A 15,410-nucleotide genomic window follows, 5' to 3' on the forward strand; every position below is an offset into this window, starting at 1 on the left:
TACCAAATTACATTACCCTGTGTAAAATATTCAGTAAAATTAAGGTTTCCTGCATATATTATGTATGGCTATGGCAATAACATGCATGGGCAGTAAGGATGCCCTGGGCAGGTCTCTGTGAGTGAAGAAATGAGTGAAAAGCAGTTCTTGGCCTTCTGTTGCCTTCAAACCCAGCGCTCCTGAATCCATCACACATTGCCAAGGGCTAAGGGCTCATTAGTTGGTTAAAATATAAGAAATGCGAGAAGGGAAGATGAGGCGTGGTGAAATGGCAGCAAGCATTGCCAGAGCTTGCGGCGTTGCTGCTGGTCGTGTTTTTCTAAGTTTGGTGCTTCCAGAAAAGTTGTTGCTGAGCAATCCCAGCTGGAAGCCGTGTGAGGTGACATCAAATCACCAAACATGACATCGTGTGTGTTCTCCCAAACTCTGGGACAGCAGGTTGGAGTCACAGTGATTTCCTAGGCTTTGGGATTTGTTGGTTCCCGTTTCCTGGCTCCTCTGAACACCTGCATTTGTGCACACTGTGTGAGATGGTGACACCCCATGAGTGGGAAATGCCAGCCACCCTGAGAATTGTTTCATTCCAGGCAGCAATATACAACTTAAATTCGTCATGAATTGTTCACTTCCAATGGGACAAAACACTCTCCAAAAGTCAACTTGAATCCCACCCTGCTGGCTGCAGGGGGAAATTTAGATGTTCAGCCTCTTTAGCTGATTGAGCACCTGCTTGTGTGGGAGTGCATCGCTGATTGTAGCCCCTGCCAGAGTCCAGGAGTACGAATATCTCTCTGCTTGGAATAAAAACGGTCAACAGTTGAATAAGGATTTCATTTCTCCAGTATAAATTTTTCCTTTAATTTTCTTTGAACTTAAAGTCCTTTCTGTTATCCTTCACTGGGTTTAGTTTGCACATAAACAACGTTCTCTTACTGAATCATGTGTTTGGTTCTCTGGAACCTGCTGCTATTTTTGTAATTGATTCCAAGTCCTTGGCTGGGTTTCCATGAAGGCTCTGCCTCATGAGCCTGAGGTTTCTGCTTGGCAATTTTTTGAGGAGTTTATCTGTCAAGTGTAGTTGTGGTCACAAAGAGAAACAATTTCTGAGGTACTACTTCCATGAAGAGGCATGAAATTGGGCATTTGGAAAAGCTATTCTAGGTGTCTTTTGTGATTTCAGAATGATTTAATTATGTTTTTCCACATAACTACAAACCGAGCAAAGTAAATAAAGATGCCAGCTTTTTTTTTTTTTCTTTTTCTTCACCTCCCCCCCATCCCCCCGCCTCAAATATCAGTAAAAGAAAATTAATGATCTTTTGACCTCTCTGCATTTTTTTAAAAGTTCACACGCTTCCCATCTCTTTTGCACGGTTTTATCTACAGCACTGGGTGAGGCAACAGAACAAAGAGTCTAAACTTTTATTTATCTCTAAAAATTGTTCCAGAAAAGGACTCAGACATCTTGGTGTGCCACACGAAGGGAACATGGCATTTTCAAGCTGGGCTGTATTCACTTGAGGCACATTAGAGATTTCCAGCTGATCTTTGTGGGCCATCCCCAGAAATCCATATACGAGAACACACCGTTGTTTTTGAGGGAGCTGATCCTCATGTGGGAGTGGGATGGTTCAGTCCTCTGCAAGAGACTTCTTTAAGAGAGACACTGAGCATTGATGATGCTGTACTGTGAGCTGGCTTCCCATAAATAAAGCTGGAAAACATGTATAAAACCACAGGAAGTCACACTTTTTCCACTTAGAAGTCCTTGTCATCCAGGGACCAGATGAGCTGGGTGGAATCGTGCGCCTGGGTGAGGGGACAACCCAGGAGAGGGACCTGCCTCATCAGGGACAGACTCCTTAACATTACTTAGATTTCCAGAGCTCCCCCTGAGAGGCTTCCTAACATCCTTTACTGCCACAAAACATCCCTGAGCATTTTTCCCACCAGCGCCTGCTGTGCTCCTGCCAGCAAATTGCTGCTCTGGTGTCCAAGCATTCCTCCGGCACTGAACTGCAATTTACTTACAAGGCTGAGAAATTGGGAGCTAATTCTGGAAATGTGTTTTATACAGCTGAGTCCTGGCTACTACAAAGCCCAGGTGATCAGCCCTGCTGACTTTTGGACCTCTCTGTAGTTTATCCATGCTGCCATTCACTGACTTTATCACTCCCTTCTTTCATCCCTGGCCTTTTTACATGTGCAGTATTGTCAGGCTTCTTATCTCATTAGACCACTTAAAGATTATTATCTGTACCTCAAGGAACATGTATTCAATGCTGTGAAAATTGGTGTGATGAACGGTGTTGAAAATGCCTAAAACTATAAATAGATTTATATAAACTTAAAGAAATGTGTATTCTTCTCATAACTACTCTTTTAAATTTATATCTTGTATCCAGGTTAAAAACAGATAAATTACTCTCTTCGGTCATGGAATAATTTACATGGTTTGTTATTTCCCATGTGAACTTTTCTTTAGCTTATGCTTGTGTATGGCAGCCAAGGTATAACTAAAACAGCAAAAGGTCAGGATAATGAGCCATTTCCACGGGTGAAGCCAGTATTTCTCTACATGCCTCCTACCTGCTGATCTCATCTTTTAAAGTGTTGTGTGATGCTATGGTTGAAGAGCACCACATAAAACAAATTGTTTTGAAGCTGAGCCAAATATTGTAGGTCAAGATTTGCAGGCAGGCAGAAATTTCAATAGTACATCCTTGAAAAATAAATTTATCCATGAACTGGGTAGGCAGATACTGTTCAGTGATATTTTTAAGATGGTTATACTCAAGTCTGAAAGGAAGTGCTGAATGTTATAGAAGATATTATTTCCTTATTTAACCTTTGGGATTTTTTTTTTCCCTCAACATTCCTTCTTCTCTCTGACTTTGATAGGTTGGAAATGGCAGCAGGGGGAAAAAAAAAAAAATCTGTCTTTCCTAAGTAATATCTTGTTACTCAGAAGCAGCCTGGACTTACTCAGCAAGATGTGCCCATTTTCACTGAACAATAATCACAGTGAGACACTTCTGGTTGTGCACAGGCTGACAAGCAGATTGAACAAGATCTGTGATTTTCCTGTAATGATAAAACAAACACCTTGTAATGTCTATTTAAAATAACAAATTAAGTTCCCTCACTGATTGCCAACACATAGACAGGGATGTGGGGAAAGATACAACAGAGGGTTGAGGTGCATCAGGTGAATTTGGGATGTACATTCCATGTGCCCCACCTTGAGCTGCTTTTTCCAGGTAAAACTTCTGGCATCACTTGTTGCCACAAAGGTTCTCCTTCTGATGGGGCTGAGCTCTATTGCAGTGCATTAAGGCCATTAAAAAAAATAAATTATAACTAACAGGACAAAAATAAAAATCTGGTGCTCAGCCTTGACATGACAGCATTGTCCTAACAGCAGTTGCTTAGGAGGGGACAACCAGGAGTGCCCTGGCCTTTCTTGGTCCTCAGGGGTGTTCACACATTATCTTTCCTCCACAAGGATGGCCCAGTTGCTGCATCAAGCGTTCTCATGCTGCCGGGAAAAAGTCTCACTTGTCTGATGATGATAGCAAGAGAAAGGGTGGAAATGCAGCAATCTGGTAATACATTTTATCCAGTAATTATTTAATGGAGAGTTTAGGAGCAGCCTGGTACCCTGGACAAAGCACCATCCTCAAGAATCGTTTCTCTTCCTCTGTCTTAAAAATATTATTTTAACGCTTCAGGCTTAGGAAGAGATTCTGCCCTCAGGAGTTTGAGCACATGGAATTACCTAGCAGCAGTCCTAACTTAGACATCTCAGCAGTGTGAAGGAAAAGCCTTGCAGTTATACCCAGGACTTAGGCTTGGCTTTAGCTTGCTGTCAGAGTTCAGGATGCAGAGTTTTCGGTTGTCATTGCAGGGTCTGATTATCCTGTCTGTGAATTGCACAGAAATCCTGCACTGCCTGGTGGATCCTGGGCCAGGGCAGCTGGGGCTGGCTACAGACTTGAAGGGTAAATGACTGAGTCTTTAACATATCCCCATTTATTTTTCTGAATGAATGGTTTATCCTAGAAGCCAATAAAAGCCAACATTTTTAAATTTGGCTCCTTGTGCTTCTCTGCTGTATTTTACCGAGGTCACCCCCAGCAGGGCTGTAAGGTCCTGAACCTGATCTCTGATTTCCATGTCTCTTCTTCTGTGGTGCATCTACCACAGCAGAGTTATGGGCTGAGGTATCTGACAAAGTTCACTACAGTTCTGTCTTTTCTTCTTTTATGGTAAGGTATCAAAAACTAATAACATGACCAAAAAATGTAAGATAAAAAGTTGCTGCATTATTTCAGTCCAGCAGTTGAATTTTATCAATCAAGCCACCCTTTTCTGCCAGAGAAGCAATCCATGGAGCTTTATATTGTGTCTCCAGCATTAACAATAGCAAACAAACAAAAAACTTAGGGTAGATTACAACAAAGTCTAATTTGTGAAAAGGTTGTTATTCAAAAACTCAAAACATAAACCAAGAGGAAAAAAAAATACGGCATATGTGTGATAAGAATTGTCTAGACATCAGTGTATGAATATTGAATCAAAAAACCAGAATAAAACAGAGACAAGATCAAGGAAATTTATGAAACACAAAGGCGTCGAAAAGAATGCAAATATTTAAGAGAAAAAAAGAGAATGCACAGAGTTCAATTAGAAAAATAGCCCAGTAACATGCTCCTGTAAGTTTTCCTTTGGGTATATTTCAGACAAAAGGAAAAAAAAAAAAAAAAAAAAAAAAAAAAAAAAAAAAAAAAAAAAATTAATCTTTGTTCCATAATGAAAACTTGTGTTTTAGCATCAGGTAGCAGGAACACAGTGAAGAAACCTCCTGGGTCACGGAAATGGTTTCTGGTATTTCAGGACCCTTTCCATATGCTGTTTTTTCTTGGTCTATCATGATCCATGTCAGAAGCAAGCACTTATTTTCTGTCCCTGCTGTTCCCACTCAAAGAGGAGTTCCAGAACCTGATTATGGTAATAGCTAAGAACCTTCTCATTTTCAGCCAGAATTTATTAATGGGCAATTTATACTCATTTGTACTTCTGCCAATAGCCCTTTAGTTTAAATTGTCTCTTTCCCCGCTGTTGATCCTCTGATATATTCATAGACAGCAGTCATAATTCCTCTTCATTTTCATCCCCCTGGCACCAATCAAGTCAAAAATTTGCAGTCTGTCCTCAGATTGCAGCTCTCCCTTCCCCTGCTAATCCCTCAGGCTGTGATTCTGCTTAAAGCTGAGTTTGTTCTCCACGTATCCATCGGGGTGTGCACAGCCGCCAGCAGCTGCCTCCTGGAAGGAAAGCACTCAGGAGCGTCCTGGGCTTTGGCATCAACACTTTCTCTGTGGAAAATGCTTCTCCCAGTGCTCTCAGTGATGCATTTCCCTTTTCCCAGGCAACACTACACTGGTAGCTCCTGGTCACTCTCTGATGAACTATGTGACAGGGATCCTTTGTTGTTTCAAATTGGGAAGTCCTGAACTGACAGCAGAAGCTCTGCTTCTATCCCCTTGGTGTATTGCCTGACACTTTCAGCGCGTAAACTTCAGACAGTTTCTTTTATTTGCACCAGCTCTGTATTTTTGATGTTGATAATCAGTAAATTTTAATTGACAGGGTACTGAAGGGTTGTCGGTACTCTCCAGTATATATTGTCATTACAAGAAGATCAGGACAGGATTTATATATTACAGAAATACAAAGGAAACAAAACTGGGAACCCAGTGCAGCCAGAAGGCTTTATTACCATGCAGGAGGTTCAGAAATAAAGGCAGCTAAATACATTTTGCTGTGTGTGCCTCAAATCTACTTTCATGTGGTCGTACAGAATCACAGAAAGGTTTGGGTTGGAAGAGACCTTAAAGATCATCTCATCCCAGCCCACACCACCCTGACAGGGGCTGGGACACCTTCCACCTGATGAGGTTGCTCAGGACCCCATCCAACCTGGCCTTGGTTGTTTTTCTTGTCAGGAAAGACAAAACTAACAGGTATATTGGTAAATCTATTACGCCTTTTTTGAAAGTCCCCAATAGCCCTCAAATAAAGAAATTCAGGAATAAGGAAGTGCAAGCTGAACTGCTTTTCCCCTTCATAGAAACAGCCAAAACATCTGAGCGTGAGAACTTGGTGTGAACCCTTTGTGAAGCTCATGTCAGCTCAGAGGAACTGACAAAAAAGGATAGTCAGATCAATTGCCTGAACGTTTCATTAAAAAACCATTCAGGAGAAGTTAGTTCCTTGTATCATTCATCTTGAATGAACTCTGATATGCAGTGTTTCATTGAACACAGAAGGAATAAACAGCTGGATTTTATTACGGCGAATTCCAGTGGGAGCGGTTTGTCCGGGAAGCTGGCGGCTCCTCCGAGTCATTGTGAAAGGTGTGTCACTTTAGGGGAGATGAGATCAGCAGCGTCTTTGCCAGACTGACTACTCTCCTGTGGGACCAGGTGCCTGGGAGTCAGAGCAGCATGAAAGTCAGGAAGCACAAGATTGGCATGGGTGCCTTTGAGAAAGCAGCGTGGCTTTTGTGGCAGACCTGGATCACAACTTCAGAGAGTTCATGGAGATGTAGGGAAGTAAAAACCGCTGCCCTTCATGTCTGCTGTGGAAGAAAGAAAACACTGAGCAAAATGACCTAGATCAGAGTTGGATGAATTGTCACCGCTCCCCGGGCTTGGGGAAAGTAGATCATCCTAAAGACACTCGCAGCTGCTGCTGCTACCCTGTATTTCTGCAAATCTCATGGCTTGCTCTGCAGCTTGTCGTGAACTGTGGCTCTGCCAGAGAGCTGTAAAGCTCTCTCCTGCTGTTTCCTTCAGTGCAGCTCCTTCCTTTAAATCTTGCAGCAGAAATACCAGGCTTTGACAAATTCAGAGGTTTCTGTAGCTGTGATGAAAGTGGAAAGCTCAGTGATGCTCATTCTTCACTGCCTGTGTACTTTGTAAACCAGTTCTCTCTGAGAAAGGGAGATCAAAGTGGGTGCAGAATTTTAGAGAAGACAGGGAATGACAGTCCATGGCTTTTATCTCTTTAAATGTCCTATCTGGAGCATTAAAAATATCAGTGTTCTGCTTCATGATTTTTCTTTGCCTTCTCACTCCTCAAGAAACCTGTTACAAATCTAACCAAGCCTTAAATGTATACACTGTCTTCCATGGCTTGTCCTTCAATATTTCAAACATTGCCAGAGGCAGTCAAACTCTGTTTTCTTCCAAAGGTTTTTCAGGATCAGTATTACAGCTATTACAAACTAGCTAGTAAAGTAGAAAATACATTTGCTGTTTTACTGTTTAATGTTTTATTTATTAAAGGCATCTGGCAGAAGCCTTAATAACATGCTCTAACTCTTGGTCAGTCCTGAAGGGCTCGGGCAGTTGGACTAAATGAGCATTGTAGGTCCCTTTCGAATTAAGTATTCTTTCTTGATCTATTCTATGTTATTCTGTTCTGTTTTGTTATGTTCTATCTGTTCTTACCCTCAATCGTTACTGTATTTTTTGTCTTTTCACATATGGGTTTCCCCAGCAGAGTTAGCAGATCAGCAACAGAGCGAAAATTTCTGGGGCCGGAAAGTGTCTGTCACAATAAGAAAACAAAATATATTTGAAATGATCTGGTGAATAATTTAGGGGAGGAGAGGAAAATGTCAGTCTGAAGTCAGAAACAGATGGCAGCTAAGTGGTTCTTTAATGGTTTTGTAAGGAAAATTCAACCATTTTGATTCAACCACTCACATGATACTGCAATAACTTAAAAACAATGAAATACAACAGGTTTGTGGGGTTTTTTTTGGGGGGGGCAGTGGGGAAAGCAGCAGGTAGACTTTTTAAAATTGTTCCCCAAATGGACCTCACTTGCCAATTTATTGTCACTGTTCTCCAGCCTTCCTGGCCGTGTGCAGGTCTGTTCTGGTTCAAGCTGCTGCCTGTCTGCATCCATTAAGGAAAAAGTGCAAACAAACTGAGTCCTGTCTGTCAGTCAAATAGTTCTCATCCAGTAGGAGCTCCTGGCTGTGTAGCATCAGACAAATATTAGAGGGAGAAAATTGTAAGTGGTAAAGGATGTTTGATCCATGTTTGCTCAGAAAATGAGAGGTATGTGTTGGTTTTGTTCAGATAGATTAAATCCACAGGGGCTGCCTTGTCTGGTTCCAGCTCTGCACCTCGGCGTGCAGAACCATTTTAGGGTACCTTTAGGGAAGTCCTCCAGTTTACCCTCTGTGTGGGACTTGTTCTTAGAGAGGTGTAGCAGATTTAAGGACTGGACTAGGGACAGGAAACCAACAAAGCCAGCTACAGCCAAAAAATATATTATCTTCCTATGCACAGGGGCCCAAAAGGCAGGGAAATACAGCAGAAACCACTGGGAAAATGGGCAGAGTTAGACAGTGCGTGGTTTATTGACCTCTGGGCAGTCTGTAGAGTGTGTGGCACAGAGTTCTAGGGAATGCCCTGAGATGACTGTGTGAAACCACCTTCCTTTTAGAGTAGCTGCATTAAAATAAGTAGCAACTTTGTGTGCCAGCCACATCCACTCCCAAAATTTCAGCTTTATTTTGACAGCAGCAGTCGCTCCAGAATGGAAGCTCCAGGGCTCAGATGCTGATAGAGACTCTTCTTCATATTCATGTTCATTCTACTCCCAAGTAGAACTCAATGAATAATGATCAGACGGATTAAAACTGTTCACATATTAGGATACAGATTTCTCTTTTTCCTTAGGTCATACCCAGTTACTTAAAGCCAGCCTTGTAGCAGAAATTTCTCTGGCCATTTGCAGGTTATTTTCTGATCCATCTGCATAGTTTTGAAAAATACTCTCAGAGCACCTCCTTAAGCTGGGTTTCTTAATCTTTTCTTTCATTTTCCTGGAGGGAAAAAAATGTTGTTCATTAAAATAGTGGAGTTTTTTGATCAGCAAGATTACTGAAACACGGCACACAACTTGAGGCTGGGGAGGGTTGGAGCGGTTTTTGTTTGGCTTTGTGCTGTTTCATGCTGGAAAACATTGCAGTCTGTATTTCTACAAGATTTCTTCGGTTTGTTTGCATCATTCCTTGAGCTGACAGTGTGTATTTAAACAGATTCTGAGTAAGGATGTCTGCAGTGATAACATATACAATCTCCAGTATTACATGTCCAGTGTTAAATTATTGAGGCAGAATGTATTCCCATTGTTTGGTGTGAAGGTTGTGTGCATCATTATATCAAAACAAGCTTTAAAAAGTTAGAAAATCAATTGGTATGAGGAATAATGAAGATGCAGATGTTGAAACATTTCTCATAATCTCAGTTTTTTGTGTCTGTTACCACTTCAGGATTGGATTTGTTTTGGTTTATTTCCCAGTAATTGTTATGACTAATGTGCAAAAAATGAATGTTTAAGCAGAGCAACAGTACACCTCAATAATAAACTTGTGAGCAACTCTGGATAGAGATAAAATGTTAATTTCCAGTGTTTAACTTGCTGACATACAGTTTTCATAACAAGCTTTTTAAGAGGGGTGTGTGTGATATATTTCCAGCTAATGTAAATGACGGTGGCGTTTCCTTCCTGAGACATGCACTTAAATATATTTTGACATTTCTAAAGTTTGGGATTTAGGAATGACACAAATATTTGGTAACATCTTGTTCTGTTCCCTTTCACAGAGTTGCTCCCCAAGTGCCAGCAGTTGAATTGCCAGTACAAATGTGCCATCACCAGGAACGGCACCCGTTGTTACTGCGGGGACGGGTATGAAACAAGCAGTGACGGGAGAAGCTGCACAGGTGAACATGAAATTGAGTGTAACATGAACATCCAGGGGTCCTGATGCTTCCCTGCTGGCTCTCAGGAGCAGGGAGCTGGTGGAGAACCAGGACAGCACCAGCACTTCCTCACCCTTCTTCAAAGGCGTTGGTCAGGGACAAATGTGGGCTTCTGGGGCAGGGAATGGCCAAGAGCCCCCTAAAATGAGAGGCAGGACCTCCCTCCTGCCTCTCTATCGCTCCTGTGCCCCAGCAGCTGCTCTCCTGAAGTGCCTGAAGGACCAGCAGGACTGGAGGAGGTCTGGAGCTGCAGCTCAGTTGTGTGAGCTGCTCTCTCTCCACACCTCCCCACCAGGAGAGCCTCTAAAACTTGAAGTGTTTCACCTCACGGCCATAAAGTCACACCTAGATTAGAGTTTGATAAATGAACCCTCCCAAGGTCGTACAGCTTAGCTGGGAACGTTATTTTGTAGTAATTAATTGTAGACCGAAACTGTAGACTTAAATTGGAGACTGTTCTCTTCCATTTTTGAAATATATGACTTCTTCATTGTCTATCCAGGTGTTTGTTTCTTGCTTTATTTGTTCTCTATTAATAATCATATTGGAGTTCTATGGCCCTATGGATCTTCTCACTACCAATCACTCCTCTCTCCAACTGAAAGTACTGTGCCAGATTCTTCATAAATATAATTTATTATAAGTTCTTTCTCTCTATGGTTGTCATGCTTCATGATTAAAAATATATCTCGGGGAATAATTTAAACAGAGGGTTTTTTAGAATGTCAATTTATTACTTAAACCCTCAACCACTGTTAAATAGCATATCTTGATTTTATGGTATTATCCTTATCCACAGTAGTTGAGAAAAATGTTCTTTATATTTATTAGAGGAGTGTATAGTTTTTGATGTTGGATGGTGGTGTAATGGAGAAGCAGTGACAGCTCATTTAAGGAACTGTAAGACATTGCCAGCATAAATAGGTTGAGAAGGGTAATCAATTACTTCCTCTCCCGAAATGTTGCTCCATTCATCAACCTGATAACTGGTGATCTCTAGTACTAACAAGGACCCAAACGTCTCCCTAACATGATGTAGGCATTGGAGACTACTTGAAATAATGAAGGTTTTATCTCTCAAAATTAAGAGCTATTGAAGTTGAAAACTCCTACCCTTCTTTCTGGCTATTTGAGTGTTTTCAACAGCCAACATCCCTGATAAAATTCATGATTTGAGAAGGGGAAAGCATAAGGCCTCGCACCAAAATGATTCATGACTTAAACATCTCTCTTAGAACTCTTAGTTTTATTGAATTTCCTTCTTTTTTTCCTGATCCCTAACCTAGATCTTGTTAATGTCCCTTTAGATGTGAATGAATGTGACACGTATGGGAGCTGTAGCCAGATGTGTGTAAATACAGATGGATCCTACACTTGCAGCTGTGTGGAGGGTTATGTGCTTCAGCCCGATAACAAGTCCTGCAAGGCCAAAAATAGTAAGTTTTAACATCTCCTTACCTTCCTGAAAATATTCTGGGGTTGGTTCTCGAGGATTCGTGTGAAAAGACAGAGATGAGCACAGGTGAGATGAACTTTTACTCTACTACAAAGAGCCACGCAACAAGATCAGAAAAAAACCCACTTTTCTCTTATTAATACAATACTCCAGGGGGAATATTAAAAGTTATTATCTGGATATTATTAATTAAAGCAAAGTACTCAATTCAGCCAAGACTACAAGAGTTCCCAGTTTCCCTGTTCATAAATAAATCAAAGATTTTCATCACACAAACAAAAAAGGCTGTTTACTCTGGGAAGACAATGGAGACAGGGGAAATGATCATGAGGTAATTGTACCCTCAGGATGAAAAAAGACATGAGATTGCTTTGTCCTTGCATTATCCCAAGAGGTGAATTTCCTGATATACATATTCACATGAGGCTTTTTGTTGCTTAGTGCATGTTTTCATTACTTATACTGGATTGGGTATTTGAGGAAATTAGTCAATTGTGCTTAATGAGGCAATATAGTACACAGTGTTTTCTTATTCAGCATAATGAATTAACAATGCTTTTATATTAAAAATCCAAAAAAGTTCCTTAAGGAATTCTTCAACATCCACAATGCCGAAGCATATGCAGCTCAATATGAAGTCATGTTTGTTGTATATTATTTTTAAGGCTCCCTTTTTGTAACTATTTTGCCATCTGAAAATAGAAAGGTCTAGTGACGGTTTTGGGGCGTCCTCACCTAAAGAGCATTACTAAATGTGTCCTTCCGTGATCACCACTAGGAGTTAATGAGTATTTTCCTGTTTATACTGTTTTTTCTTGATCCATATATGAACATTTTTTTAAAAAAATCCACAGTGAAGTCTTGTGAGATAAGAAAGCTCATGCAAAGTAAAAATAATTTATTCTACTTTCTCCACAACCTGAAAATCAATAATGCAATTCTAGATCAGGAAATCCTCATCATGCCAGTACTGGGCTTGAGATGACCCTTTTACTTTCCCTTTTTACACACAGAAAATTGTAGTTAGCTGTTGGTGTCAAGATGAAACAAATCACATTAATAAAGAACTTTTCTGCACGTTTTTGCTACTATATCATGTTTCTTTGACAGAAGTTTTACATTTTTGGTATTTTCAGAAAGGAATCACTACTCATTAATCAAAGAAATCCCTGTAGGACAATACAAATTTGGGTCATGATGCTGCACAGAAATGAGTGTTGCCCATTGCTTTGTTTTTTTTGAAAAAAAGACAGCTGTGGATCAGAAGAACAGAATCCAAGCAAAAAAACGAAAACAAAAACAAACAGACATGTCTAATGAAAAAAGAAACCAAACACTTAAAAAACTTATCAATTTTTCTCCTTAAAGAACCTAAAGCAAATAACAATGGAAAAAGAGCAGCGTCTCTGCTTTGTCTACCTTTGGCAAAAGTAGTTGTCAAACAGATGAAGAAAATGAGCCGAGGCGCTTTCAGCTCTGTGCGTAAAGGCTGTGAGAGACAAGAAGCAGCGCTAGAGGTGGGGCTGGGCTGTCTGTGGAGCTTTCAGTGTTAATTACAGCAGATCTGCTGGGAATATGGATCTCCACCCATGCTGAGATCCATGCTACCCCACAACCCGAAACCTTGGAGCGCCACGTCCCAGCTGGCTCTGGAAACGACCCGGGAGGTTTCTGAACGTTGAGGAGCAGTGAGGTGCAGGAGGTGCTGAGCAGGGGACGCTGGTCGGTACCTGCAGGAGCCCTGCCCGGTGCTGGGGACAGCGTGGTGACTCCATCAGCTCCTGAGTGGCCTTGGAGCCTGTCCCCTCGAAACTGATGCCTTGGGAAGGCTGACCTGAAACACAGACTGGACAGAGCCAGAAAATAAAGTAGATATTTATTGAAAGGTCTTTAGGATGCACCTTGGGCAGGACAGGGCCTGGCCGGGGCTACAGCCTGGGTGGACCAAGAATGGTCACAGAATGGACAAACGGTCACGAGGTCTTACATTTTTATAAGTTTTGGCCTGTTTACACATTGAGGTTTAATTGTCCAATTACAGCTTCAGGTTGTGAGGTCCCATCCTTCTTGTTCCTCCCTTCAGCCACCATTGTTGTGCTTTTGGGCCTGAAAGTTGTCCTTGGTCTTCAGCGGGAAAAGCATTTGTTTTGTTTCCCTGCTCTGTGAAGAGAGCTGAGTGACACTGAACGTGAGGCTCAGAACTGAACCCCTAGGCAGAAAAAAGTCTGAAAAACGAGAAAGCTGAAACTTAAAGGCATCATTTCCATCCCTGCAATGTGGTGTGGCACAAGGAGCAGGGAGCTCCTCAGCAGCTGCTCTCCGCTGCCCTTCAGGCGGCCGGGAGGGTGGTGAGCTCTCTCCCTCATTAAATTCTGCATTTTCTTCCTCAGCACAATTAAATAGCTCTGGAGCTGAAAGCTTTTAGCTGCACATTCCCTTTGGGAAGGATGTTAAAATAGGTATCAAAACAGCCGGGGGGCTCACCGTGGGTTTTTTTTCCCGACTTTTTAAGCATATTTTCTTGTGTGAATAAAGAGACAGTTAATGGTTTCTTCAGAGGTGAAAATGAAACAAAACAGAGCTTTGCTGAACAGAATTTTAAGACTTACTTGTTTACCAAGTTTTTATGCCTGAATTGCAAGGTGTGCACGTGATGAGAAGAGTATTTAAGGAAAGGAAATTATAGACTCGGGAATATCTAGCTGAGGAAGAGAAATTCATCTGTTTTACAAAAGTTCATGGTATGTTTTATATCTCCAAATCCAGTCTAGAGAGAAATGCTGTATGTTAAGGAACATACAGCATTTAGATAAAATGGGATGAACTGACAATGATTAAAGAAAAAACCAAAAATCTAGCATTTAGAAAAAAATCAACCCTGTTTAACTGATTTGACAAAACAATTTTCTTGTAAGATCTCACCAAACTAAGTTTTAAAATTTTAAAAATAAAGCAACACATTTGTGAGGTACATTATGGTTAAACATCAAAAAAAGATTGGACTGCTCAGTATTTTTTTCAGATTTTTATGCAATACATATACTGGTGACAGCAAAGTCCTTATGATTTACAATGTGTACCCCAGGAAAGGGGGTTTGTGCTGTTTGTAAACACTGAATTCTGGGGTTCATGCCTTTCATATCACCAAAAATAACAAAAAAAGAAAATGCTGGCATTTCTGAGTTTACTTTTTTCAGCTGAGCAGTCTGTTGGCAGTGCAAAACACCTTCGTGTCTGATTTGTTGTGGCATCACTTATTGATCTGTATTTTAGACAAGATCAGGTAGGAGGGAAATGCAAGTCTTTCATCTTTTCCACTACTCTATCTTAAACATAATTCAAAGGAGGATGCTTTCATTTTAGTCAAGAAGGATGAATCATAAAACTTCCCTGGATTAAGGAGCTATTCACTTCTTATCTTTCCTATAAAATAAAAAAAAAAAAAAAAAAAAAAAAGAAAAAAGAAAAACTTGTGAAAAAAATAACACACATCAAGTCCACTTGTTTGAAAAGCTGCTGTCAGTTCACTGGAACTCATTTTAAATCTGTCCACTAAACTTTTAAGCTGTGTAGAATCTGTTCTCTAGGAACAGATAGGCAGTTTCCGTGAGAGTGAAGTCACGATTTTTTTAGTATCTCCTGTTTTCCATCTGCATGATGCTTTACAGTAAGTTGATTTATGTATTTTTACATGAAATTTTTGTACAGATTTATTATCAATATATTACATTTTTCAAATTATTAAATCAGCCTTTATATGAGCAACACTGAAGGAAACAGGTAATCTACCCTACTGGGGAAAACCACAATTAACTGCTTTAATCCATGGAATTATTTAATGTATTTATGCTTTAAAAAATACGATTTCAAGCCCGTTAATCGAATTCCTCTATTTTTAATGTGCGATGGTGCCTGCTGAGCCAGAACCTCTTGGCAGTGCCACGGGTCCTTACAGCACCTTTGTCTGCAGCCAGGTTTGATTACAGCTGCTGCTCAAGAGGTTTGAAGCTAATTCCTTCTAAGAAATCCCTTATGTCTTCCACCCTAATACCAAAATACAGCCTTTCTCTGGAGTTTAGTGAGGTATTAAATCCTCGTTACAG

At 40.8% G+C, this 15,410-nt stretch overlaps 1 protein-coding gene across 1 annotated transcript in view; it reads left to right on the forward strand.

Moving 5' to 3' along the window:
* Positions 1 to 15,410, forward strand: part of LRP1B (LDL receptor related protein 1B) — a 498,089-nt gene that overhangs the window by 191,674 nt on the left and 291,005 nt on the right. The window contains exons 4-5 of the mRNA XM_058421333.1: positions 9,693 to 9,812; positions 11,159 to 11,287. Coding sequence (XP_058277316.1) covers positions 11,197 to 11,287 — 91 coding nt within the window. The 5' untranslated portion in view covers positions 9,693 to 9,812; positions 11,159 to 11,196. The remainder of the gene's footprint in view (positions 1 to 9,692; positions 9,813 to 11,158; positions 11,288 to 15,410) is intronic.

The sequence above is a fragment of the Hirundo rustica genome, chromosome 7 (assembly GCF_015227805.2).
Source record: "Hirundo rustica isolate bHirRus1 chromosome 7, bHirRus1.pri.v3, whole genome shotgun sequence".
Classification (NCBI taxonomy): Eukaryota; Metazoa; Chordata; class Aves; order Passeriformes; family Hirundinidae; genus Hirundo; species Hirundo rustica.